Raw genomic sequence first — 27911 nt, forward strand, 5'->3', positions numbered from 1 at the left:
ACACGTACATATAGGTGCATAGTAGAAATCCCCCGGACATGTATACATTCGAACGCGGGCAAACAAAAAGGACCTAGGACCATAGCAGACATTTGAAGCCAGTCCATCAGAGTGAAGAGATCGATTTTAATCCAATCTCCTTTATTAATTGTTGGATTCTTAAACGCCCGTGATAATTCTCTTGTGCGTCTTCGGTGATGTGGTGGATTTTCAGTGTTTCTCTCACGTGACGCTATGAAACAGGAATTTCTTCAAATTCGTCCAGTCACGGGACTACCGCGTCGCGTTTCCCGGAAGATGAAAAACGAAGAGACGCTAGCCGATTGGGATACCATCGATAAAGTGTCTGACATCTTGGCCGTCAGGTACAATTTTAGTTGAATTAAACACATCAGTTCTTTTTCCATGAATCGAATAGGCCTCCAATTTGCTGTTTGAAGTCCTGATTATGCACGAATTAGCATAATGTCGTTTGATTTGGGAAAAAGAACGGGCTTCCTCTAGAAATGCTTTTGATGCTGTTGGTTTCACCGCTGATCAAAAGCACACAAGCAGATAGAAAGAGGGAAGCTTTTCGATTAGTGTAATTAAAATTGACGTGGAGAATAAGTAGACGAAAGAACCAAACGAAACGAGAGGTAAAGAGGCGTGATCATCAGTCTTTGTCTTCTACGAGGTTCTGATTAAAAGGGTTCTACGTATTTTCCTTGTTTTCTTTTCTCAGCTGGAAACAACAAGAAAAGGCAAAACGAAAATGAAGATGGATAGAAATTCGAGAAAAAAAAAATATGATAACATTTTAAAGATGCCTTGGAATGTTTCTCACGATTCATCCTGCGGCCTTCGAAATTCCTTTCTAATTTTTGTTTGAAAGCCATGCAACGGTTTACGTAATGATCTAGTAATGTACATAAATTGCGGATTCGCGTACGTAACCTCCCGCAAACTAGTTCGTCCGAGTTCTAATGCCTAGGGGGCAAATATATTTGTGTGTTCCACAAATACTCACAGATACAGTAGGAAATCCTTTTTAAATAACAAAAAAAAAAAAAAAAAAAAAAAGGAAAGAGAAGTTGCTTTACTTGAATTTTCAACCTTCTTCTGGAATTGAACTATAATGCGAAAATCAAATGATTTCCACAGGGCATAAAAAATAATTCGGGAGCGACGAACGGCAAAGGTAGTCCCGCACGACAAGAAGGCGACGATGGCTGTTGTTTCTAAGCAAAAAAAAAAGAGGGAGAGGGAACAATGGCCGTATTAAAAGGCAGTCACGGCGTGGAATAATGACATAACCTGCGCTTTGCACTGTTGACGCTTTTTTCCCATAGGGCGACTGGGAAACATTAAAATAACTAAAACTCTAGACCAAACCACCTGATATGTATAGTGGTGAAGTAGTTATACCGAACATGCGGATGCAGTGGTATGTGTAAAAATCGAGTGCCATTTATTTCCTCCCACTTCTGCGGTACTTCTTTTTTTTTTCGCGTGCTTGGCTTTATACAGTCCCGAAATATGCCTCACGGGCATTTAACATTCCTACTAGCTTAGTAAGACGGGAGAAAAGAAAAGAAGAAGAAGAAGAAGAAGAAAGGAGAAATGGCAGACAGAGTTATAGTTAGTCAGTCAGATGAAAGCCTGTTGTGCGGGCGTGTTTAGTTGTATTCGCTGCTCGTCGACACACGTCGTGCTGCACAGCAGGCCATTGCACGTACGCCTTAGCCCCCGACCAAATACACGACATACTCCCGAATGGCGGCGGGACTAAAGCGTGTCTTTTTTCGCATCGTCAGCTGTAAGGAATCAATGGCAACAGTGGCGTGTTTAAACAATTTTTCTCGTCGAGATCACTGAATGTTGACCTGCCTTTTCGTGTGTGTCATAATTAATCGGCTCGGTCCGAAAAATTCCCGCGTGTGATTTTAACCGGCAGCGAAGGTGTATGACATCATCATGCAGTGTTTCGCTAAATTGGTGTGGTGAGTCTTGGATTTCGCTTCTTATTGCACGCATTTTTTTTTTGTTTCCTGCGGATAGACAGCCAATCAGAACGAGTTTTATTGGGTCTGGAACGGAGATGATCAAAACAACCATTAGAAGAAGCTCGCATGTTGTTCTTTTATCAGATCAAGAAATTTCAGGGGGTAAATGTTGGCAGTAAACAAAAAGAATTATTTATTTTCATTATTATTGTTATTATTTATTTTTTTTTTGCTATATCTGTTTACAATGATGTACGCTATCCACTTTCGCTCTGTGCCTACGGATGCCTCATTATTATGTTGAGCTTAGTTATTATTACAGTGTGACGCATATGATTCCGGCAGTAGAAGGATCAGCTTATTATTATTCCTGGACAAAAACACAAGAGGGAGAGAGAGTGAGGGATTTGTTGACAGTCGGAGGCTGTGAGTTCTCAAGCAGGTGTGGATTTATTCCGAATTACACTTTATAATAATCCAACAACAAAGGACGTGCCCTTTCATGGAAAACGAAAATGTAGAAAAAAAAATTGCCGTCATCAGACAAACACTTAAAACAAAAAGAAAATCCATCATATGCAAAAAAAAAAAAAAAAAAACGAAAATTCCTTTAAAAAAAAGTGTTTATATTTTCCGTAAGCGTCTGATGGATATATCTTCTCCTTCTATATCCAACATTGAAAACCCATCGCCCATGTCTGTCTTTATTATTTTTACCTGCGCTGTTGCAGACATTCGATAATGGCATTTCCATTCTGGAAAAGAAAATCATTGAAAATGCAATTGCATTACAACTAAAATGCTACATGATTTATTTGTCTCCTCCCACTGCGCGCAATAAAAACTACAGAGACAGCCAGGAAGCTTCGAACATTCCCAGGGCAACATCATTTCTTCCTTTTCTTCCATGCATTGCCTTCGTGAAAATTTAGCTCTCGATCCTTCGGTCGTCAGATACCTTGGATGTGTCTTCTCACGCGGGATGAGCGTGAGACATAGCCCCAGCATTGTTGCTGAATCAATTAAGACACTAGTAGTGCATGTGTTTTCCAATTGTTTCTCTGCCCACCGGATTTTGGCAGCGCCCCAGGTGAACACCCTTCCCCCCTCACACCAAAGCCTTTAGTTTTCCTATGACGTCATATCTCACGGTTCACGTAGTTGGTGTCGGAATTCTGCCGCTGGTGGGTGCGTGGTGAATCATCATACGAACAGCGTGATAGATTGAAAAAAAAAAAGGTTGTTCTAATCTCTACCACACACTTCAGAGAGGGAACTTGATTTTTTTAATTAGAAAAGATGTCGTTTTAATAATGTTAACGACTTGACAGATCAGTGACGTGTGACAGGAACAGGTGACGTGGCATAAACTAATTCTCTAGATTCGCTTCTAGGGCCCCAGCTGCTTAGTTCAGGGTCATAAAATCCGCCCATTTTTGTGTGTCCGTTGGCAAATGTAGACGAGTCTAGACAAGAAAAAGTTTTTGACGATGGGCATACGTGGAGCCTTGAAAGTGCCATTCCATGTCGTCGATCTATACGTCACACCAGCACGCCTACATGTGTGTGCAACCGAACACCCCCGTTGCCAGAGATAGCGAGTTGTCCGTCTTCACTCGATGTGAGTTTCCTTTTTTTTTTTTATTGTTCATGTTTGTTTTTCCTTTTTACTGTCGACGATGTATTTCTTTAAAAAGTAGATTGCCAATCTACTTGAATTGATTTTCATTGCATAGTCGCTCGATCAATTCGCTGGTTGTCCTTGTAGAGACGTGACTATCTACGTCATCGATTACCATCTATTTTGTACAACATCATCTGACCTGTTTTGGTTGTAACTACCCTTCTAAATTCAAAAAAGAAAAAAATATTTGTCTTTTTATCGCCATCCAGTTTTGCGAGTGTCATTCGCATACTGCCATGCCCGTGTTTGCTAATCAGTTCTCGGGGGCTTCAGGGAAATCAGTGCAAGTCTAGTGTCGCTTTTAGCTCACCGAAAAATGCGTCTCTTCGTCTAGGAAGAATTCCAAATACCAGTACATCTAGTCGCCGCTTGTCGCTCTTTTTCCAGACGAACGCAGAGAAACAAGTCAGGGACGATAGATCGAGCACGGTCACTGTTTGATTTGTCTAGGGATTTCCTTGTTACACAATTGCCTGTTTGACTCCTGGATTTCTTACATCTTTTTTTTTTTGTCTCGTCCCGATTGACTGTGTACGAAATAGGCCATGACGAGGGTAACCCTTTCAGCACGTTCAAGCGGCGCTCTCAATGCAAAAGAGGCGAATTTTAAAGTTTAAAAATAGAGGTTTTGCAGTCACTACTTTGTGTGATTTCTTTCGCTAGAAATATCGATGTGACTAGTCCTTATGATTTCGGGACATTTTTCGGTTCCGATTGGATTGCTTCGATGCGTCCGTGAATCACCGTGTAGAGTCCACTCACGTTATCCACACATCCATCCATGACATTTCTCTTTCTAGCTGTTGCTCTTGACCATCAAGCAAACATTTTTTGTATCCGTTATTTTAAAGGTCTGTCTCAAAGTGGGTTTCTACGGAATTGCTTCGTAATATCAGTTGCATGCGACCCTGTAAAAGACACGGGTTCTCTTTTAACATGAAATATGGTATGTCGCATCCATTGAAAGATGGACGCGAGATAGTAGGGTTGGGGCATCCGCAACTGATTTAAACTGGGACATGTTCATTCGAATCGCTGGTGGTACAGAAGCTGTCAATTTCAATTTCATCTTGAATTTTTTTTTGGTCAGTCAGTGTGACGTCATTGCCGTCTCCCTTTTATATGCCACAAAAACATGAACTGTTACATCATGATTTATGATAGTCTATTTATAGATTTTTTTTCTGACTATAAAATGTCTGAAGGCGCCTTTTTTTTCGTTCAAAACGTTGATAGAACATCGACGATTTGATGCGTGAGACTTGCAGGGAATCAAACATTCACTTGATTCTCCAGGGCTGTCGGCGTGAACATCCTATCGGCAATCGAATCGTGCGGATCTTTCATTTTTCAATCACTAGCATTTCTTATTATTGACGAAAAGGAAATTACACGTGTCTTCTGTTATCGTCCTCCAGAGAAATGACTTTGAAAACGAAAAAAAAGAATAGGAAAGAAAAAGATAAATTAAGATATTGCGACTAACGTAACGGGCTATTGCTAGTAGCGTGTATAATTCTTTGAGAGACGGATGGAAGGACACTCTTCGTGTAGCCAACGTTATGCGCTGGATCTGTACATAGTCTTGCACGGTGCATTAAAACTCTTTGGAAGCAATGGCCGCGAATGCTGAGAGTCTATAAAAACACGTAAAGCGTATAACAACGTTAGAGCCTTATATATACACCTCCCCCCCCCCCCCCCTCCTTTAACACACGACGAGTTGATTGAAAACCGTAGACCTTTTTTTCTTCGCAACACACTTCGTTTGTTTTGCTTGGCGTTATAGTTTGTGCTGATTTAAAAATTGCTATTTTGCTATTTTCTTTTTGCTTCTTTTTTTCTTTTTAAATACTAATAAAGTGCCAGCGTTCAACACTCCCGCACGCAATAGTCAGAGTACGCAGGCGTGCCGTCCTTTCTTTTTGCGAGGCATTCCCGACTGGAGAGATGCGCATACGATACAGTCCTTGTGTGCCCTGGATATACAATCCCTCCTCTTTTCCCCGCAATTGCTAGCTCTGTATCCAGCAGTCCTCTTCATATTGCTGTTCGTGTAAAGTCGGCAGGTTGAACGCGTCGCCAAGACAATCGGGAATTTTTTTTTGTTGGTCATGGGATTTCTTATTATCGTGTAATTGATGTGGATATTTGTCAAGTGACGATTTAAGAAAAAAAATCGCGTTTTCGTTGGCCAATGGCCGTTGTTCGGGACTGTTGCAGACAATTGTTCACGTTATTCGATCGAGTATAACTGTTTGCGTAAAAAGTAGCCATGAGTACGGCGAGTGGTGGAGGTGCTGAAAAAAAGCATCAATTGTCCATCGACCGGGCCGTCTTTCTCATCTTGCGCGTCCGCCGAGTTTTCCGACGCAAGTTAACGGGCAAAAGACTTCGTCCAAGCGGCCAACAATCGACTCATGGCAGGTAGGCGATTCATAACTACGCGTTTACGACATAATTAAAAAAAGGGGGATTCTCACTCCCTTTCATTAATTGAGTCATTTGTTTCTATTGACGTGCCATGCGGATACGATGGTTCGTCATTATGATTTTTTGAAAGCTGTTCTCGTCAATCCTCTTTTCTTTAAAATAAAGTAGCTTCCCTATCGACAGAGAACGGGCAAAGTTTTCTTTTCACGAACGGAAAGCAAAAGTTTTGATATCATTTGAAAACAAGCGATAGGAAATCGATTCATTTTTTGTGTTCCGTTCGGTTTCTTTTGTTGATGTGGGCTACACGCCATCACGCCATGAGCAGATAATCACCAAGTCTGACCGTACTGTTTACTTCTTGTTTTTTCCCGAACCCAGCAAAAACGAACGCTCGGCCCAATAATCGATATTTTTTCCTGTTTCTTTTCTTTCATTTCCCCGATTGATTACAAAAAAATAAAAATAAGCCTCAGAACTCATCCTTATTTAAGTAACAATGACAGACCAATCATAGAGTCGCGTGTCCATCTGCCATCGTCCATCGAACCGATGACAGCGTGAATATTTTATGTTTATTTCAAACGATTGCTGTGCTAGTGTTTTTTTTTTTTTTTATAAAAACAATTGACCAAAATTCAGTGAAATCCCGCATTGGACTGCAAGCCTGCATGAGCAGTCTGTTTTGTTTTTTTTATATTTAAATAAAGGACGACATGGGAAAAGACTCCATAAAAATGGTAATGGTGGCGCTAAACATGCGCTCGTTTGTCGTGAGTTTTATTATTTTTTTCCCCCTCTCTAATTTACGTTGTTGTGTTCCTGCCACATAATGGCGTCCACTAATTGGATACGGGTTGCAACTAATTATACACGAGCTTTTACGTAGCTGCTGGCTTTACGTTTGGATGTTACACAATTGGGCCGTCTACATAACAGGCTTTTTTTTCGGACGTGTTGTTTTCATTTCGCAAATGTAAATATATCGCCATCGACACATCCCTAAATTACATTGGAGATGTAAACATGTAGACAGCGACTAACGTTACAGAACAGTAGGATCATGAGCTTCTGTGCGTCACACGTTTGTCAATAAAGATCGTGTCAAACTGGAGAAATCTTTGCTTTACAAAAATCTTGTCTTTCAGTGAGAACAATATAGAAGCCACTGTGTCACACAGGACGTCAGTATGTACACCAGAACAATCGTCTGGAACGTGATCTTTACAAAGAGATCTTACCTCACAACTGAACTTAGCATAATCTGCACAGTCGACCTGGCAGTTCTTCTGTTTCCTTTGTGGCTTTGATTATTCTCTGCTTTTTACTTAGTAAAAAAAAAATGAATTGCCTATGTCAGGTAGATTGAGATTTCATACATCATGTCATCTGCATTTTAACTATCTTCACCAGAAGAATTTTTCTTTTGTTAATCGCAATAAAAAAAAGTTTGGACAAGTGAAAAGTTAATCCTACCATCCAAAGTCTCTTTCACGTACTTTTTCTTTATTATTCTTCTCGCGTCATTGACAATTGTCAGCAGAGGGCCGGGCGTTGGAAAGAAGTCTGGCAGTCGCAAGTTTACTTTGTCCGCCATCGTTCTATCCCCCAGTTTTCGCAGCTAAAAAAGTTTTCTTTAGCCAACTTATAGAACTTTCAAGGTATCTCTTTATTCATTACTAGAAGCACTCTTATGATCCTGTTCATCCCGTAATGTTCCATTAAGCTTTAACAGCTCGCTGCCACTCGGAAAGTACTTAAGTCGTCTCTTAGTACAAATGATTTTTCGTCATCAAATTTCCATCTCTTTCAACCACTTCTGCATCAAGCCCAAATGTTTCAGGGTTCAATACTGTACATGACCTTAGTTTCATTATTAAATTAGCCCTGTTTAGCGCAGTGCGTCGGAATGCACCTTCCATTGTTGACTGATCCATTTTTAATTTACTCTGAATGTTTTGACTTCAAGGCTAATCGTGTACGACCGGCTTAGAAACGACACGTGCGCCCATATAAACATAGTCTAATCCTATACAACAATACAGAGTACTATGAAATCCCTGCTCTTATGGTCTCTTTGATACGACGTAAGTTTTTGTTTGCTGGCCTTTTGCAAAGGCTGGTCACAAAGCTTGCACCCGATGATATAGTGTAGATGATGATGATGTTGCTTCTACAATATTCATTTCTTCTTTTGTGTGATTTGTTGGCCCACCCTTTTTTTTTATTATTGAGACGTGATTCGCTTCCACCGTCAGTTCTTTTATTTACAACACGTCCGTCGACGTCATGGTCTCTCGGCGGACAGCAGGAGCTACACACGTAGTTATGGGTGAGCCAATAGCTCGACGTTACCAAAATGTTCTCCAAGTCCGAATGAGATCTCTTGGTCATTCGTTCCAGCATCCATTGTATGCGCTAGGGAAAACGATGGATATCCTCGTGTGTGTGTGTGTGTGTGTGTGTGGCTGGCTACATACACACACACACACTCGCATTGGGCTGTTTGCAATGGCGACATTTATCTTTCGAAATGCGACGCGCGTGTCACATCAATTCCAATGGCTAATAATGTCATATTGCAACATATGAACTGTTCCCACGTAGTAGTGCATAGTTTGGGCGTGGTTGCAAAAAAAAAAAAAAATTTTGTTTTGGTTAAACAAAAAAGAAAAAAAAAAGAATGTCGTCTTTGCAAGGCCATAAAAAATGTGCCACTTAGTTGGAAGAGAGACTGACGATCGAGCGGGCAAAATGGGGTGCGTTAGTACGTGATCAAATGATTTCAATTTTGAGAGCGCACGTTGATTGGCCGAAATACGTCGAGCGTTCGCTAGTGAAATAAAACACGGTACGTTGCGCATTGGCAATCGTCGCGAGTATGCCTATCATTTTAGCGCTCGTTAAATTCAGCTAGCCAAACACTCTATAGTCAAATGCGATGGATTCCTATTGAACTTGATGACACATAAACAAAAAGATGATTGAAAAGTAAACACATCTACTCTATATGGCGTAACGAGAGACGAGAAATCGATGTTAGACTCAAGTGTATAGAAAACTCTATTACAGTTCACGCATTGTATACGACAAGATGAAATCGATTGGCTGGTACCATTTCACAAGACCGATGGTGATTGATGTACGGCAATTGTAATCACTTTTCGGATCGGATCACGTCGACTCGGACTCTCCACCCTCTCTCTCCTTTTTTTTTTTATTGGAGATCTTCGAATCTCTTTATAAAAACTAAAGGGTGTGGTGAGTGCTGCTGGTGCTCCTATTACCCGTGACCTGGTGATCCTTTTCCTTTTACTGGCGACGCTCGTCTGTTGGCATCGTATAGTTGGACAAGGATTTCTTTATAGGCCACTCAAGTACGCTTGCCGTCGAATGACGATTGGAATAACATTGCAGGCTTAATACTTTTCTGGCGTGCCCTTTGCCAAAAACTAATGGAATCCGATTGTGTAGTTAGCCTTTACTTTCTCGACAAGCTGAAAAAGGGGGGGGGGGGGGTGCAGAGAAAACAGTTTCTAAATTGCTACGCATTTTTCAAGTGATTCCATTAAGTCCACTGTGTTCAATTGCTGCGAAAGGTCTCACAATAACGGAGAATGGACGCACAATATGGTCGTTAAAGAAATGGACGTAATTTTTTTTTTAAACGACCTCTCAATCGCACATTACGAAATGTTACAACAGGTCGACGTCCTCTTTTTGGTTATTTTTTAAATGTTTTTTATGTTGAAGAATGTTGCGCAGTTGCACACACAACTGGGTTTACATCATAAAGGGAATGGAGATTAGACCTATTCAGCTGTTACGTGTCTCTGCAATTCAAATGGAATTACTCCATCGATTGTTGTTTTTTAAGTATTCACGATTTTTTTGAGCTATTCGTTACACGGCTGCACGTAAGGCTAATTACGGTGCTAATGAGTTGGGCACGTTAGACGTTCTTTTTCAATTTACCATGATCGATGCCGTCGATGATGATGTCTTTCCATGTAGCGCTCGATTTGGTGCCTACACCCAATTGGCTCGCAATTGAATGCTGCACTATTTGCAGGTTGCCTTGACTATCGATGATTAAGCAGCGGTTTACTTGTACAGCCAATCCTCTGCAAATGAATTCACCGTTGGATAACGCGATCGTGACATAGACCTCACCATCGGCGTTTGAATTTTTTGCGGAGGTGTTGATGCGGAAACAGGCCCGAAATCCGGCCGCCATCTTGATGAATAATTTCTCTTTGAAGAGTTCGTTAGTGATGGATTCGTTGACGGTCGCATTTTTGTCGTCGGCCGACGGCAGTCTAATGTGCGTGGCTCCGCTTTTGATGGCCGCCGATTTATCCGTGTCCACTCGAGCGTAAATATCGTGATGGTATCCGTTTGCAATGAGAATCCTTTTAGAAATCAAGCCACCCATTATGGCGTCCTTCGTCTGCGACGTCAATAATGGAAGGAAATGAAACAGATGATCTTTTGAGGTTATTAACGAAAATTCACTTGTGTTGGTTTACCTTGTTTTTCCGTCCTTTTGCGATGGAGGTTAAAGAATGTTGAACCGCAGTCGAGTCTTTGAAAAAGGAAAGGTGAATAACTGTCTCTTGTGAGGTACCGTATTGTGCAACGTAATCTGTTAAAGTGCGTCTAGAGCCTGCTATCTCTGCATGTGTCTAATGGGATCTCCATGAAAATGATAAGACCTGTCACACTTGTGTGGAAACCTTTCTTTTGTGAGCTTATCTTTCCGAGGCCATTTTGATGATCCGTTTTTTTGAAAATAGTATTCTGTTGCCAAAATGTTGTAGTCCTCCCCAAAGAAAGCTAAACAAAATTTTAAAAAAAAATCGTTGTCAGAAAAACAAAGTCTTTGGTTGTTTATGTGCGCGGATGAAATTCGAAGAAAAATTCTTTCGTGTTTATTTCACGACTCCTTTTTTGGAGTTTTCGCGCATATTTTTATGTTACCATATCTGACATTGGCAATCATTACGTATGCACGCTATCTCGGCAACTGGTTCTCCATACGATTCATTTGCATTACCTACTTTTTTAGTTGGCGTTTGAATTAAAAAAAAAAAAATCCCTTTTAATGGAAACGCAAATAGATTTCCAAATGTCGAATAAATCCAATAGTGAAATATGATCTAAAACATACGTTTCTCACACTCGACACGTCGACTCATTAACGACTAGTCTATCTATTCCTTAATTAATCGACTGTACAAAGGTTCCTAACGTAATGCACACAGAGCGCAAGCATCGTTTCATTATGATGGCCGTATTTGTTGTAACATAGACGTAACACTAGGTGATCTGACGCCGGATCTACAACGCGTCTGTTACCTTGGTAACTGAATCTCGTGATCGATTTCTTTCTTTCTTTGTTTTGATTTATCCTGTATTCTCACGAGCCCGATATTCATCTCCACACTACGAGTTGCAATTGCAGACAATAAGCGAATAGGCCACACAAAAAAAATCGGAATTTTTTTGCTCTTGCTAGTTCAATCGCGTTGAGATGAAATCATCGACCACACATCAACAAATAATGTTATGTCGTATTTTTCCTCGTGCTTAGTCTTTGATGTTGTTCGGCGCAAATTTTCTGCAGAAACAGGCGTATTCGCTGGTGCGCAAAGAATTCTTCCGTCATCGTTATCCAGGCGATTCCGTACGGAGCTTTATTAGTTCATATTTATTAACGAAAAGAGCTTTATGTTTCTCGGATAGATAAAAGCGAAGCCGTCCAGACATTATTGGCACATACTTGCACAAACCTTTCCCGCAGAATTACAAGAGTAAAACAAAGTCAATTTCATCATTTTCGCTCTTCGAGTTTTGACGTCTGGCACAAAAGGAATTTGTTTTTCAATTCGTTTTCTGCATTGTTTTTCATGTCAATTCTCCATTGAAATCCAATTTTGATTTATTTAGCAATGTCAACGACAAGGGTGGTGTTGGTGGAGGACTCCATTCGATGGCACCGTCGCAACGTCCAGTACCTTTTCTGCGATCCAGGACACTGCCGAGCATCATCGTTCCAGGTCTGTATATTTTAAATAGCTTCGTTCATGAGCGTTCAAAAAAGATTGGCCAAATTTTGGAAGCAGTGTTTCAACGTTTTCGTTGTGTCCAATTTGGGTATTCTTTTCCCAATATTTGAACTGCACACAATGGATAAACAAAAGCGATGATGAGACAAGGACATCGAGTCTCTTGTCCTTAAAAACAAAAAGCTCCACTTGAAAAACTGGCTGATTTATCCAATTTGGCTATCGAGCCGGTAAAGTAAAAATAAAATAAAAACTTGTTTGCACAATTGTGAACACTGGCGAGAGTCATGAACTCTTCCATGTTTTAATTATGTAATAGAGCTAAAAATGGATGACGAGGTTCAAATGTGATAAATACGTTAAAGCTGTGATTTCACACACCATTTCAATTTATAAATCGTGTTAGTTACATGGCGGAAAGCTATAGCTTTTCAATGGGAGGGGGGGAGACAAGTTTAAGCGCATTCAATAACAAAGAGATGCGTCACCTAGGAGATCGATTCCGACCGAGTGAAGCCCCCTCGGAGACAGCCAAGAACTTCCGACTGGACTTTGATATAACATCCATATAAACATAGACTGCAATATCGTACTCTATTCGTTTTTTACCGTTAGAAAACTCATAACTTCCATGTCCCCGTCTAATAATATACATACACTTGTGTACGTGCACAAGGTCGTCTCGCGAATCACGAAGGATAAGCGAATCATAACTTGGTTTTCACGTTCTATTTACTATAGCACCGTGGTAAGGTGTAGTTACATATACAATATTTTTTTTAAAAAAGAGCTAAATTTATTATTGTTTGATTTTACGGATTGAAAAGTATTAAGGTTGGGCATCATTCTTCGTATTGTACCGGAAAATATCTCCTGTTTTTTTTTTTCTTGATTGAATCCATGTCCGTTTTTTTTTCTTTTCCCGCACATTATTTCCGTCTCGATCATGAACGAATGTCTCGAACTGTTGTTGTATAAGACACGGTACAATAGCAGATTGGAAAAAAAGAGAACCTTTTGGCTTCGGCTGTCAGTTCCAGTACCCGAAATCTATTCTTTTTATAGTAGCCGATAAAGCCGCAGAATAACGATACAAATAACATTACGTTGCTGCCTGCGTAACGAGATTGCTGACGTCACGGCACATCAACTGAAATACTAATCAAGCAGCGTATACGTTTATATAACCAGCATTGACGGTACATTAACGGAACAACAACTCCCACGCTACTCGGATGTCCAGTTCTTTTTCTGGCGAAATGGTGTTTCTTCTAACTTATTTTTTAACGTTGTTCTGCGAGAACGACTTCGCCAGGATTACATTTCACGGAACACACAAAGAAAAAAGGGACTTGATTTTCTATTGTGTGTGTAAATTCCAGTGGGCTTACAGCTATTCGAGGAACGAAAACGAAAATGGACAATAGTTGTCTATTCCACCTCCTCTTGTATAAAGGCTAACGTGTTTGTGTCCATCGTCCGTGACTGCTCGATATCGGCTAAACTCGATTAACCGGTTACATATTCCGGATGTTTTTTTTTGTATTTTTTGGCATTGGTTATTATTGGTCTTTTTGCTCGTTCCACAGCTTCATAAATGGATCAGGACTAATAAGGCCCACCTCATCGATGAGCGGATTGCAGTCATAGACATTCCAAATGAAGTTGTATAACTGAATTAATGGAGGAGTTTTCTGTGAGTGATTGACGATCTTGCGAGGGCTGATTTGTTCCGTGCCGTATACGTATTAATAGAATAAATTTATTGCGGGTAGGAGAGAGGCAAGAAATGCTAAACGAAATCGTGGGAGGGGGGAATTTGACTAATAAATTGGGTTCCGTCGGCACGTCAAGATCTTTGAAAGCTATGGCGATCGATATAAATAATTTCGTTGCTCAGCCTGCGGTTATGTAGCTAGAAATAGAAGGCATATTAATGTTTGGTTCTTTCTGGATGATTGACATGTATCCTATAAATCATTTTTATTGATTTGGAATGGGAAAAAAAAGAAAGAAATTGTCATTCTTCTTGATGGACGTTTTATCTGGAACCCACCCGTTTCTCTGAAAGCTATTCTTAATTTGGATTGATTTATGAAATTGTATAACACGTGGGCATAATTCAGGAACTTGTAATCTTATGGATTCAGTTGGCAATTTCAAGCAGGATCGATATTCACGCTGAAAAATGTATCCGCCTTCAAACGATGCCAGGTTGAATGGGGTCGCATGAACTAATCAATGGTTGGTAGACCGTTGAGAGCGTGAAATAGATTTATGATTATAGCAATCTTCAAAATTTTGTAATACTTTTAATTTTTAGTTTTATTTTTCTAGAAAATTTACTTGTACGTTTCTTTAAAGTTACGAACTGTCACTGATACGTCAATCACAATGTCACAATGTCAACATTATTAAATTCTCGGTAATTCAAAGGTGTGGTGGCGGAAGACATTTTTTTTTTGTTCGCTACGGAGACAAATCTCTCTTGTTACTTTGAAATAGATAATTAACATGTCTCTCGTTCTCTTGATAATTCAGGACACATGAAAAAACTCGTTATCGCATTTTCGTAGACGTGAGACGCGTGTAAAAAAATCCCCCAACGTCAGTTCGTTTCAATTTTGAAAAGCAGAAAAGACAAAAATGTAAAAGAGGCGGGACGACATGTTTTTCCCCTGCACGGGATCGTATATAAATTACATAATTTCGATCTTGTTGACGGTTAGCGAGCGCGGTAAAAAAAAAAGGGGGGATCGTGAAACAGGAGAAGGCCAAGGCTGCGTTAACGACGATCTAACATTTCATGTTTGCTGCATCTCGTTAACTAATTTTTAACGACTTTATCATCTCGTTTGCAGCGACGGCAGTTGTGGCTATGGCCACGGCTTCGGCAGCTGTTGGAGCCATGGCTGCAGCAGCAGGGGAAAACGGACTGACAGTCCCGCCGTCCGGCAATCGTTCGCAATCTTCATCCGATTCATCGCCTAACGAATGGCAAGACATCCGTGATTTGTTGAGCTTATCTTCCATCACTGGATCGAAACCACTGGGATCTGGATCTTCTGATCCCGGATCGCCTAGCTCCTCTGTGGGCGGAGTTCGGAACAAAAGATCCTCCGCTGACAACAGTTCACCAGGCAACAGCCACCGACTTCCGAAATTGTTTCTAAACAGCAGTCAAGGAACAGTGGCTGATGGTGCGAAGAGCAATCAACAACTTCAACCGCCTGCCAACGTGATGAAGACGAGTCCAGTTCAAATTCAATTGCAGCTGCTGGCCAGCAACAACAACGACATCCATCAGCCAACGACGAGACCTCGCCGGCACAGTTTAGAAAGGTTTGGTTAATTTATTTCAAAAAAAAAAATTAGTTTCAAATGAAAGTCATCGTCCTTTTTATTTTCAAATTTTCAGTAATGATTCGTTACGTGGCAAAGCATCCCTCGCGGATAATCAGCAAGCACCGGATGTCCTTCCTACGACGTCAGGTGCAACAACGGCCGGAACTCGAGTCAATTTAGCTGTTCCGGAATTACAAGGCAAAGCTTTTCCGACTTCACCGTCTGTTAGCGGAAAACGTAAAACATCACACGGTAAGTTTCAACGAAATCCTTCTTTTCATCCATTTTCATTTCTTTTGTTCCATTACTTAAAATGTCATACTGAAGAAAAGAACGAAAAAGCTTAGCATCCTAAAGGACGTGATCCATGGTATTTGCGAGTTCGAACGTGATCACAAAGGCAGGTGTGGATAAAAAAAATCAAATGTGAAACTAAAAAGGAGTTCGGTAGAAGCTAATGCACAAAACGTGCAGTTGGCCATCGTCAGGGGATTGCGCTCTAATGTAGTGAAAACGAAGCAGCTCTTGTCTGAATTATTAAAGAAAAACGTCCAACTGGATGCGAGTGCGGTGGGTTTCCCCTTGGTGTTGCATCAATAAATTGACTGCTGGCCGCATGTTAATTGCAACCCGTCTCTTTCATAGAGTATTTTACGGGATATTATTTCTAGTTGATGTGGTTCTTTCCCTTAATTTTCTTCCCCATCGCGCCTACGTAACGAGCTTTGGATGGAAGCGAAAATTAACATTTTTATCGGCATACATTTTTTTTCACGAACCGGATGGCTCCCGCTCACGCGCAAAGATGGCGCGCGCTTTCAAGGTTTCTCCTGTATAACGAGCTTAGATGATGCACGCAAGGGTGACGCTACCATAAATCGTAGGCAAGAAAAAAAAAATGAAACGTTTACGTTCATTTATCAGTGTACTATAGCTATAAGGACATAACCGGTTTATATCGTACGTTAAGATGACAAGATGGCGGGCAACGTCAAGCCCTCTCGTCCTATTGAACGGTTGACAATGTTCTTTTCTTTTCTCACTTGATTGCACGTGTCAACACTGGCCGACTGTTTCCTTTAGCGAGAGAAAAAAAGGGAAAGTTTGAGTGGGGAGAGTGATTCTATTTGATTCCAAAATATTTTCCCAGCTGTGAGCTTACGATTATGATTGTGACGTTTCAGTTCCTCGTGGGTAATAATTCCGCTAGAATGACGATGATGTATTCAAATGAATCAAAGACCATTTCATGGGCATGTGCATTACGTGGCTGTATAAAAAAAATTCAGGGAACCATAGAGTCGATGCTTTTTGTTGTTCATTTTTTTTTGTTGCTGACGTCATTGACGCAATGGTGCGATTAATATTCCCAAAGAGTTTTTTTCTTACGTTGTTGCGTTTGACTCTTTTTGATTGATGGTTTTCCTAAATGGGATCCCATTTGGTATACACGCGGGGTATAGTTTAATAAGAAATACAACGCATAAGTCAGTCTTCGTTTCTTTGCAATAGCTATCGCTATTTTGCCAACAATTTATACGTTTGCGTGATGGAATAATGCCTATTGTTCCCGGCCTGTATTTTTATCACAAAGAGCTACTATTACCTTACCCTCTCGGCCATTTCTTTTCTTTTTTTTTTTTTTTTGCACGGAATTTCTATTGCCGACTATCTCACTACATCTAACGTAATCCATGGTGAATTGTAGTGCGATTGACGATCGCTATCAATCTGCAGTTAAAGAAACAAGTTGCAAAGTATCTACGATACATGAAACTATCACTAAAGTTGGGCGTAACGCATTGCATTCGTTGTAGACTGCGTCTATATTTTTTTTGAAAGTGTAACAAAGATAAACTTATCCATCGGATGCAGCTCGACACGACAGGGTCGATTTCGAAATGTTGATCGAAACTCGTGTATCTTTTGACGTGATCAGCAAAACTAAAGGTAAGGCATCAACAATAGCAAAGTAGGGAATAAAAAAACAACCTCATTTTGTGATGGATGACGCACGATTCCATTTCCATACAAATTCCTGTCTCAGAAACAGCTACGAAATTCTATTTTTGTTCGATTTCACCAATTGGTGTGCGTTCGTGTGCCCTACCACCATCAGATAATAGTTTGACACAGCACCACCTGCCGTCATGTTTGTGTCTTTCTAAAGAAGAAATGGCATCCCTTTTTTACTTTACTGCACACACGACACGCTCTTAATGTCCCGTTTTTCTCTTTTCGGGTTCCTTCTGTCGAAAAGGTTTTTTTTTTTTACTTCCTCCGCAGCACGACAACAAAAGAAAATGTGGTCTGACAAACCCACCAGATTCCTCTTTTTCATTTCGTCTTGGTGACCGTCAGAGTCAAAGCCCTCGTTTTCCCTTTTCTAAATTTCACTTTTTCCCCCTCTTGTTTTATTAAGAAATCGACAGTTAGGGGAAAACAAAAGATGTTCGTTGTTTTTTTCCGTTGGCGAAGTTTCCAGAGTTTCCGCGCAATTTACGTACAGCAGACCAACTTATGTGACTTAGTGTTTGAGTAAACCTAGAACGACATGACTGCTACGAGTTCGACCGTTAAAGTCGCGCCCTCTGCGAACGAAACATAAAAAACAAAACAAAAGAAAAGTGAAAAACGGTTAGATTGATTTCAAAGAGAATTTGTATGATCTACAGGTGTGCAAAAGCTGCAGCATCTTTCGATTGACGGATACTGTATTCCTTTTCTTCTTTGAAAAAAAAACACAGTACTGCTACCTGTCGAGAGAGTTGGCACACCTGCGTACGTAGAGGGGCTCTTTTTATTTTTTGGCTGGCGTGGTGTAGTTTTTCAACCAGGTATATTCCCAACGTATGAATAGCTTCGAGCGTAGGGGGACGATGAGAGAAAAAAAAAACGCTGTGGGGGCCACGACTGTGCTGACTCTTGTATTACCAGACGTCAGAAGGATGCATGCCATGGCGGGTGTTTGTTGAGCCTCCATTTAAGTCTCTCGTTGTGCTCCTCAATTGCAAGTTGCTGCTTTTTATTTTATTACCATTTCAAGTGACGTGTTGTTTTCTCTCATCGTTTACCCAACTTGAGTTGAAATCGTTGAAAAACAACAAAAACAAATGGATACTTGCTTTTTGATCTGATTTGTGCAACTCGCTGTCGACTTGGCAGCACCGACTTTGTTTGATTCAAGTGTGTGTGTGTGTTGTGGACTACTGTGACGTACGAGCGTGATGCATCTCATACCGCCGACAACAGGTGAGTTCAACGTGTCCAAAATCGACATTGATACACAGACCCAATATCCATATACTTTGTGTTCTCTCTCTTCCCTCCCCCCCCCCATGAGCTCAGGTAGTTTCGTTACATTGTTCAACGTTTTTACACAGCTGTTTGACGACACACAGGGTGTCCATTGTAACTGTGGATTAAACCGTCAATTGGCCTTTCTCGGGAGTCCTTTCCTAGCTACTCACTTTTTGGCCTCGACGACAAGCCGAAACAATAATGGCCTTGCTCTTCAGTGCCTCTTCTCTTTTGTGGTTTCCACGACTTTCAATACGTTTTTGTTGTGTCGTCTGTAGAAAAAGATTCCGACGCATTCGACTGAATTTCAATTGTGATTGTAGCTGGTAATCGATTGTTGTACCGTACAATAGTAGCTACCATTTATTTGTTGTCAACTCTGACCGGGGTACGTTTCAGTCAGTGAGTTTAGTCAAAGAGAAAACCAACAGCCCGTAATCAGCGTCAAAACACGAGCTTTTTTTTTTTTATGGCCATCGTTGCAGTAAAGAAACACAGGGAAACACCAACAGTAAACTCTGCCGTCTATTTTTCTTCCTTTATTTTTCTCTCTCCCTAGATTCTCGGCTTTGAGTTATAAATATAGTTAGCAAGGCTGCTGGCCTTATTCCGTCGCCCTATCCCGAAAGAAGTGTTTACACCGATCGTTACACAACACCAAACACGATGTTGTTTTTTTTTTTTTTTTTTCCTTTCTTTATTCCGTGTTTTGGTTTCATTTAATTTTCGAGTTTCTCAAGGTATTTACACGGTCGCAACCTTCTATTTTTTTGTGGGGGGATTTCTGCACAGCAACGTTGCTGGTACAAGTCAACTAAAAGGATTGCCTAACAAAAATATATGCAGTTATTTGTTCTTTTTCCCAAGCATCAAATTCTCTTGAAATTGAAAAGTCACGATCTCGCGGAATGCGAGCCAAACTTTTCCAGTAGAATAAGCGATGATTAACCATTCTTACAAAGTGATGCGCCTATTCAACAAAGAGAAATGTTTGAAATTCTGATGATTCTATTATTCCCTCACTGAGCTAAACAAACTGTTTTGTACTATTTGCAAGCAATTGTAGATAACACAACATTTTGAATGCCCAATTGCAAAACAACTTATCTCGAAATTATTTTGGAACAATCACTTGTGAAGATCCATATATATATTTTTTTCTCTCTGTTATTTCTGTTTGAACAAGCAAGCCGTTTCAAGTTACAAAAGTTAAGTCATCCGATCGGCTCTCAAGTTGTTGACCAAAATCTATCGTGGAACTTTGCTTGTAAAGTCCTCGAGTCTGTCACAATAGCTGCAATCTTTTACGGAGATAACAAGCGAATGCAATATGGAGGCAAAACAACAGCGCGTAACATTTTTAAAAGGTTTCCTTTTTCATAGCAATCCGATAGGGCGGGTCTGTTGTGCATTCGTTCAAGGATAGTGGCCGATGCTTATAATGCGGAAGAATGGTTATGCGATTACTCATTCCGGTAGTCACCTCCTTCGTTTTTTTTTCTCTATTTAAATCCTTGCTGCTATTTTGGTTCTCCTAAAGCCTCTAAATAGCAATAATAATAATTCTGCTTATGTACTTATTGCTGCCACCCAATCCCCCGTTACGAGCTAACCATTTTTTTAAAAGAATATATACAGAGACATAACGCGAACGCTTATCAAACCACATGTGGTACTTTGGTGGTTTCCTCTTGCTCTCTCCTTATATGGCAAGTCCCTTTTTTTTTCTTTTTGTCTATATACTCTACAAGAGATATGCCTCCCTCTTCCCGCTTCAGTCTCTTGGTCAGTTCCAGTTTCCTTTCACGCCAACATCCCTCTTCTCATGTACACACCCATGGTCGTTCTTTTTTTTCTCTTTCCCCTTGGCCCCAAACGGCGCACGTCAAACTGTTTGTGCTTTATCTCGCAACTTTGGCTTGTTTATATGATCTAGTATATGTGCGTGTAGTGTACTCTGTGTATATACTGGAAGTTTTCTATTTTTTTTTAGGGGGTCCGCCCTCTATATTTTCTCTCTCCAGTTTTTTTTTTTGCTTTGTGTGTTGTTTTTCGTGTGCAGCTCCTTTGTGCGCTTGTTCGTTCGCTCGGTGGTGAACGAACACGTACGTGTTCCCGCCAATGTCGATTAGAAAATCTTTGTCGTCTCCTATTTTCACAATTTTTTTGGGATTATTGTGGCTAACTCGGTGAACCGAAAATCCGTTCCGTTTCCCCTTTTGGTGTTATCTATTGATCGTGAAAATTTTTCCAGCAGTGGAATATAATATTCACTCAACTGCTGGCCCGAATGGGCGGTCTAAAAAGAGGGCAAACCTCAAACGAAAATATAAAAAAATCAGAAAAAAAAAGAGGAAGAACAAAAGGCGGCGGATAAGTCGTTCTACTCCCCCGTTTGTGGACGATAAAAAAACCCCTCAAAGAAGTAAAACACCACACACACACACAAAAAAAAATCAATTTGGAATGCGGATTTCTCTTTTTCTGAACGCGTATTGTCAGATGGCAACCGCCACTTGACGCCGAGTAGGCCGCGAATTCGGATTGGTGCAATATCGGCTGGCGAGACACGATCCCTTTTTTTTCTTTTTTTTTTTCAAAGGTGTTGTTGTTATTGTGTAGCGTCAAGATGAATCGTGTTAGTAACACTAGAACGCTACCTCGGCCACCTAGGGTCCTTCAAACAGTCAGTAGCGATAGATTGGGGATTCCAGAGAAATCTCCCGTACAACCGACGTCGGCTCCCGTCGGTTTTGGTAGTGCAGACGGCGGCAATCGTTTTAATTTCCCGGGAACGTTGAGCCAACCCGAAACGATGGTGATGATGCGCCGTCAAGGGACAAACTCATCAATCAGACGGAAAACTAGCGTTAGTTCGTTTTTTGCCAAAGATGTCAATGTGCGGAATAGCGGAGATCATTGGCAAGAGCTTTTAGTCGACCCCGCAGTGCCCGGCGAAATTCTTTGTAGGTGTCGCAATGATTCGTTCTTATCTTGTTGGCTGTGTTTTCCATTGTGTGTTTCTTCGTTTTTTTTTTATTTCTTAACCGTGTTTGTTATTTTTTTTAAATTTGCATCGAGCAGATAGGAAGAAAGATTCATCACTGGAGCTGCTGGTCCATGGACTTCACCTGACAAAAACGGATCTGAAGAAAATGGAGAAACTGACGAAAATCAATATTCATCTGCACGGTGAGTTAACGAAAGAGAAAAGTACAAAGGAATGATCGTTCATCTTAGTCGTCCATTGAAATTCAAGACAACGATGATTAATCATGTAATTGTATGCTTTTTTTCCTTGTGAATCTTGGCAGCACTGTTTGCCGCCGTCGAGTTTGGCCAGGTGGAAAAGGCCAGGGCGATCCTCGAGGACAACGAGGTCGACATTAACAGGTAACGATAGAAATCCACACGATTTGCGTTCATCAAGACGAACGTGACTCTTTTTTTCTGTCCGACATAAATCGTCTGTCGTGACGGCACCGTTACCCTTCGTGTCGCATCGTCAAAGAAGATGCGTGGGAAACCCACATGCACTGTAAATTTACGCTTGTCAAACAGCAGTGATTATTCGAGTTCATTGAACCCTTCACTAGAATTGCATTGCCTAATCGAGATGGACGCTTACGATGACAGTCCAACGGTCATTAAAACCAAATTTATTCATCGTTCCTTTTCGTGTGTGTCGTTGCTAAATAGTTACAACAGTGACGGTCTGTCCTTGATGGATGTGGCCGTTTTGACGAACAATGCAGAAATGGTCAAGTTACTCATCCAACAAGGAGCCAGAGAAGGAACGGAATGTAAGTGACCATCGAATTGTTGACATTCTGTTTTGCTGACGCTATAATTCGTTTTCTTTTTTTCTTTTTTTTTTCCACGGCGCTCCTTTCGTCATCATCGGAATCAGATGGCAGTAAAGAATCGCTGAGTCTGCATCTCGTTCAACTACTCAACGACGCCGAGAAACAACTGGAAGAGAAAAGTCAGCCGTCGTCTAGTCCGGTCAGAGTCGAGCTGGACAAACACGTCGCCCTATGGAAGCGCCGAGTGCGCATCCTCCGCAAAATGAAAACCGGACTGGAACAACTCAGTGAGTCCAAACAGCAATTTTTTATGTTGGCTTTTCTTTTCTTTTATTTCTCATTAGATTTTAATCGAGTTACATTTTTTGTTTTGTCTCGTTGCTTCCGAATTGATCAGAGGTGCCCAACAGTCCGAACCAGGCCCGCGTTGAAGTTGTTGGGGAACATTCCGTCCACATTTGGTGGCTTCAACCTGAAGCAGATTCTGGTGGCATTTGCACTAAATTTAAAGGTGAGCTTGACAAACATGGCAGTGCGTTTGCCTTTTATTTTTTTTTGCTCAGCGTAGAATATGTTTTTATCTTTAACCGGTCCGTTGTCTTTATCAACAATCTTTACAGTTATGTGTATTTATTTCCCTTATTTCTGTTTCGCTATTTCAAAAAGTCCAATGGTCAACTCATCCGGATTTTGCATACCCCGGTGGCGAGCTGGAGGTGCGCGACACACAGATCTGGAAGCGAAGCGGAGGAGGCGATGAATTTAACGAGGTGAACGTGACCGTCTCTACTTGTCCATCCAATTCGCGGTGCTACTTTCGAGTGGCCGCCGGCAACCTGTCGGGATACGGGTCGTTCAAAACCACTCTCCCCTCATCTGTCTTGTTATCAGGTGGGGGTTTTTAGCAACACGAGCAAAACAAAGCAAAACTTCGTCGCATCGGAATCACAACACCGCAATCAGATTTCTAACGTGATTTTCTCTTTTTTTTCATCATCTAATAGTCTGGCGGATAATAGACGGCCGAAAACCGCGTTTCGCCGGCCGTTTACCTATATTGGACGACCTATTTAGTAGAGTAAGAGAAACCGGAAACAGATAAACACAGTCTTATCTAGGCTGTTTTTGTTTCGTTTCACGCAGACACATTGTGCCTCATTTTTAACGACCCGTTTTCACGCAAATATTGACCAGGTGCGGACATGGCGGCCTGATTACGCTTCGGAAATCCGACAGCTGGAAGACGGCCTGGGCGAGGCTCAGAAACAGCGCAAGAATCCAGCAAAAATTAACCTAAGGCAGTTCTTCGGCGCCAATGTCAAATTTCAAAAGAATCTGCGCAGGTGCGTGTATTGCTGGCCCATTAAAAACCATCTTCACGGTCCATTGTGTTCTGCTTTTCGTTTGACGACGTCAATTTGTTTAGACGCTATTGTTTTAAATGCTTGTCTTGTTACTAGGGGAGTTTACTTTGCTTGCATCGTCTTCCATGAAGACAAGGTCTTGGTGACCACCGAAGAATTTCCACCTGTCGTTGAAGTCGACGATACTTATCCCGCTTCAGTTAATAATGATTTCCACTGGCTTATGAAGGTACCCTTATTTTTTTTTTTGCCATCATTTCAGCCTTGGAACGTGTGTTCTTAAACAAATCATGACGTTTCGATAGATTGGTTGCACTTGGAGTGACGTGAAAACTCTCCGTCATGATATGGAGCGCAGTTCGAGTTCGGCAAACGCCCATTTCCGCATTAAAATATTGCAAGCAGCCGCCCAGTTACAAGTCAGTTTCATATTTCACATTGATGTTCAAAATTGGGAACATTCGCACCATTATGTGGTTCAGAAAATTGACCGATTTCTTGTTGTTGTTATCTCCTTTAAACCACGTACGTGTTCATCAAACGCAGAGCGCCCTGGGCCTGCAAGATCTAGGTCAGCTTCACTACCAACCGCTGAAAGATAGCCAAGGGACCCTGGTGATATCGAGTACCTGCCATTTGTCCAATATCAAGGCCATTCCGTCTTCGTTGAACTTCAAGTGGCTGCCGCTCTCTAAAGTGCAACGGCGAATCGTCACGCACGAAGAGAGTACGGCCGGCGATCTCCTCCTCGCTTCTCTCCAGGTGAGAAGTTCTCCGCAAGACTGATAAGCCAAAAGTCAACAAAGAAAACGAGTTACTTCGTCAGAAAATGTTGATGATTCTAATCGGCTCTCAACAGCGACGCAGATACGAAACTGGTCGTCTTAAATGGCCATATTAGAATCGATAAACCAGTTCATTTGTTTTGTTTTTTTTTAAAAAAAAGGTCGTTGATCTAGTCTTCGGCAAGAAGATAAAACATCCATTCCCCATGAACGTTCATTTCATTTGTGTTTTTACTCTGGAATAGGAACAAATAGATTTCCTGCAAGTCAGCAACAAGCCCCTGCCGCGCGGACTCTACCTGGGCTACTTGAAAATGAAGAGCTCGGTCGATTTGATTCGCGTTCTCGTGCCCAAGGACGCGCCCAACCTGTTGCCGCACGCCAAAATACGAGACAATCCGTGGGTTTCCAGGTACGTGAAATGTTTTACTGACAATTCATTTTCAAACAACAACGCAACACGTGTGCTCTTTCGTTTTTCAGTGAAGAATGGCAGTGGATCAAGAAGTTGGCTAAAAACCAGCCTCAAAACAAAAACACAGAGATGAATAATGGAGATGCCGACGGTGGAGATGACAGGACGGATTACGCAGTAATGGATGGTCTGACGGGAAAACTTAACCTACAACCCAGCACAGCCCAGCTGCTCTTTCAGAGTCAATTGCAGAGGGCCGCGTGCAAATTATTGGGAAGCATGGGTATCGAAGGCTCTGTGATGCAGCACCGTATTTACGAAGATGAAGTCATTGAACTGAGTCCAGACGTCTCAGTGATTCTGTTGCTTCCGCCACCGGACAGCGTTTGCGCCGTTGCTGGTCAAAGTGAGGCACTCTTTCATCGTCCGGAGTTCCTGTCAGTACCCCTTCAGGTCTTTGAAATGATACACTTGCGCACCTACCAGCGTGATCTCATCGGCCGCTATTCGCGGCTCAGTTCTATTTTGGAATTGGATTCCAATTTGGCTCAGCTGGCCATGCGCGAGGTCAGTTTATCATCACATTGATAGTTGATTGACGTCTAATCATGTGTTATCCGCAGGCATTTTCAAGCGTGGAGTTAGCGGAAGCTAAGCAGCGCTTCCAACGGCTTCAGGATGTTCAAGTACAGGTGGATTCAACATGGAGAGGATCACGTTGGGTCATGGACGTCCTATCGCTGGCAAGAGATCGAACCATGACTGGAGTAGGAGTTGCTATTGCAGCTCTGTCTCAACAAATTCCTCCTACTACTCCTGTGTTATCTACTCCGACTGAGTCGGCTGAAGAGCCCGCTAGGCGTCCGACGCTCACCTTGAAAACGAGCAATTCTTCTACAAGAACTCATCATTCGATAGCGGCGAATAATGACAGTCGGATTGTGAGCGGCATACCTGGCGGTAAACATCGAGTCCTTGTCAAAACGAAGAGCGATAACAAACTGCTCGGCAATCGCAATTCTATGGGTGATTCTCCAGCCTTCATTCGCATCAACACAGTCCGATCTCGGACCCCTGTCTGCCCTGAATGTTCCGTCCCACTGGATTTGCCCGGCTATGTTTCCAATTGCGGTTCATGCTCGTGTTCGAGAGCTCGCTATACTCAGCCAGGTAATTCAATGCATGGCGTTCTCACTATCTTTGAAATATCACATCTAAACGGACTTTTCATTTCTGACAGAAACTGGTGAACTTTTTAAGCAACAGCATAGCCGTAGCAACGAAACTCTTCCGACTCCACCCATTCTCATCGCCCAAAATGGAGCTCGTAAATGCATATCACGAAGTGAAAATCAGTTGAATAATCTGGAATTTCAGCCGTTCTTGGACGCTGAAGGCACAGACGATAATACACCTGTGTACGCAGCAGCCGGCCAGGAAGACCAAGAACAACAGCAAGAACCGAAGTATGAAGAATCATCTGAGGAGCCTCCAGCGCCACCGCCCACTAAACTGCAACGAGGCGGATCGGGCGGAAAGAAGGGCCGCTCAACGGGCAGCATGAGGTCCAACAGCCAGGAAAGCGAGTGCAGCCATCCGTCGAGATCGAGCCATACTCCATCGCTGACTTCACTTTCGTCGGTTGACGGTGATCCCGATTCCGGAAGTATACGCTCGGGTGATGTCGAAAGCGGAGAAGCCTCTGCTAGTGGAATTATCCAAGTTTATGCTGCCTATGAATCCGGTTTAGCCAATGGCACAAGTGTGAAACTACATGTTACTACTAGAACCATCGCTCGCGAGGTAGTGGATTTAGTGGTGCGCCAACTAAACATGGCTGTTGGTTTGAAAGGTATTAACACCTGCTGATTGATGTTCTGGTTATTTGGAACCAATATAAAATACTAACGACTTGGTTTTCTACGTTTCCAGGCAAAGATGGCCCTGTGTACGCTGCCGAAGAATTTAAAAATTTCTGTTTGGTGGCCGTCATTGGAGCGAGAGAAAGATGTCTGCGAGACGATTTCCGGCCGCTTCATCTACAAAATCCGTGGAAGAAAGGGCGACTTTACGTCAGACAGAAAAAGGACGTCCTCGCGGCCATTGAACAGAGTGGGCGTCAACAAAAGCCTCAACCGGCTGCCCTCTGATTAGTAAAATTGCATCTCAAAACTACGAATCTCAAATGGGTCGTTCTGTTCAGATGATCGTTGACTGGATGCTGACATTGACAGATGACAGAGTAAGATTATTTAACCGCCATCATATGGATTTTAGTAATCGAATTCATCTAGCCCCATGTGTTCTATCCAAATGGATCTTTCAAGGGTGTAGACAAGGGGATAGTTATCTTTCACGGTCTTTTGTGATTATCTTTAACACAGTTTCCGTCTCACGCTATTGAAATCGGTATTTATTGTAGTAGATGTAACCACCGATTTCTGCGTACACACTGATTAGACATGTAATTACTGTTTTCTTAATCATGACGTCATCTGTTGATATTTGCTTGTTAAATGTTTTGTACAAAGGAAAAATTCACGCCAGTAGATCCATGGACAAATGGCAATGATCTCTTCTCAAGGGAATCAAAGATAAAACAGTGAAGATCAGATTCACGTGCTCATGCGGCACAAATTGATTGGTCACCAGCTTTGTATTCCGGAATACTCGTCTGAACGGAGATTTGATTCTATAAAGTACAATAACTATTATTAATAATACCT

At 41.7% G+C, this 27911-nt stretch overlaps 3 protein-coding genes across 8 annotated transcripts in view; 1 reads left to right on the top strand and 2 right to left on the bottom strand.

The window, feature by feature from the left end:
- LOC130689538 (PRELI domain-containing protein 1, mitochondrial-like) overlaps positions 1 to 17461 on the bottom strand; it is a 36641-nt gene extending 19180 nt beyond the window's left edge. Inside the window, exon 1 of the mRNA XM_059496272.1 lies at positions 17451 to 17461. The gene's annotated coding sequence lies outside the window, so the exon portion shown is untranslated. The remainder of the gene's footprint in view (positions 1 to 17450) is intronic.
- Positions 214 to 27748, top strand: LOC130688005 (ankyrin repeat and fibronectin type-III domain-containing protein 1-like). 6 transcript variants are annotated; one of them, XM_057511016.2, is made up of 20 exons: positions 214 to 365; positions 12052 to 12161; positions 15032 to 15512; positions 15589 to 15767; positions 21900 to 22007; positions 22130 to 22208; positions 22515 to 22618; positions 22726 to 22908; positions 23019 to 23132; positions 23288 to 23512; positions 23626 to 23699; positions 23816 to 23964; positions 24082 to 24214; positions 24291 to 24404; positions 24532 to 24747; positions 25016 to 25182; positions 25254 to 25752; positions 25809 to 26355; positions 26426 to 27037; positions 27118 to 27748. In XM_057511016.2, the coding sequence occupies exons 1-20, from the start codon at positions 235 to 237 to the stop codon at positions 27333 to 27335; spliced, it is 4443 nt and encodes a 1480-aa protein (XP_057366999.1). In that variant the 5' UTR covers positions 214 to 234; the 3' UTR covers positions 27336 to 27748. The 6 variants fall into 6 exon arrangements, with proteins under 6 accessions (XP_057366999.1, XP_059352243.1, XP_059352244.1 ...); XM_059496260.1 differs by lacking the exon at positions 214 to 365 and adding an exon at positions 1915 to 1982; XM_059496261.1 differs by lacking the exon at positions 214 to 365 and adding an exon at positions 3463 to 3606.
- Positions 9138 to 10716, bottom strand: LOC130687924 (uncharacterized). Its single transcript, XM_057511011.1, has 2 exons — positions 10632 to 10716; positions 9138 to 10552 (listed from the first exon to the last, which is right to left on the bottom strand). Exon 2 carries the CDS (start codon positions 10535 to 10537, stop codon positions 10055 to 10057), a length of 483 nt encoding a protein of 160 aa, XP_057366994.1. The 5' UTR covers positions 10538 to 10552; positions 10632 to 10716; the 3' UTR covers positions 9138 to 10054.
- Positions 27749 to 27911: the final 163 nt, after the last annotated feature.

This window comes from Daphnia carinata, chromosome 7 (assembly GCF_022539665.2).
Source record: "Daphnia carinata strain CSIRO-1 chromosome 7, CSIRO_AGI_Dcar_HiC_V3, whole genome shotgun sequence".
NCBI classification, from domain to species: domain Eukaryota; kingdom Metazoa; phylum Arthropoda; class Branchiopoda; order Diplostraca; family Daphniidae; genus Daphnia; species Daphnia carinata.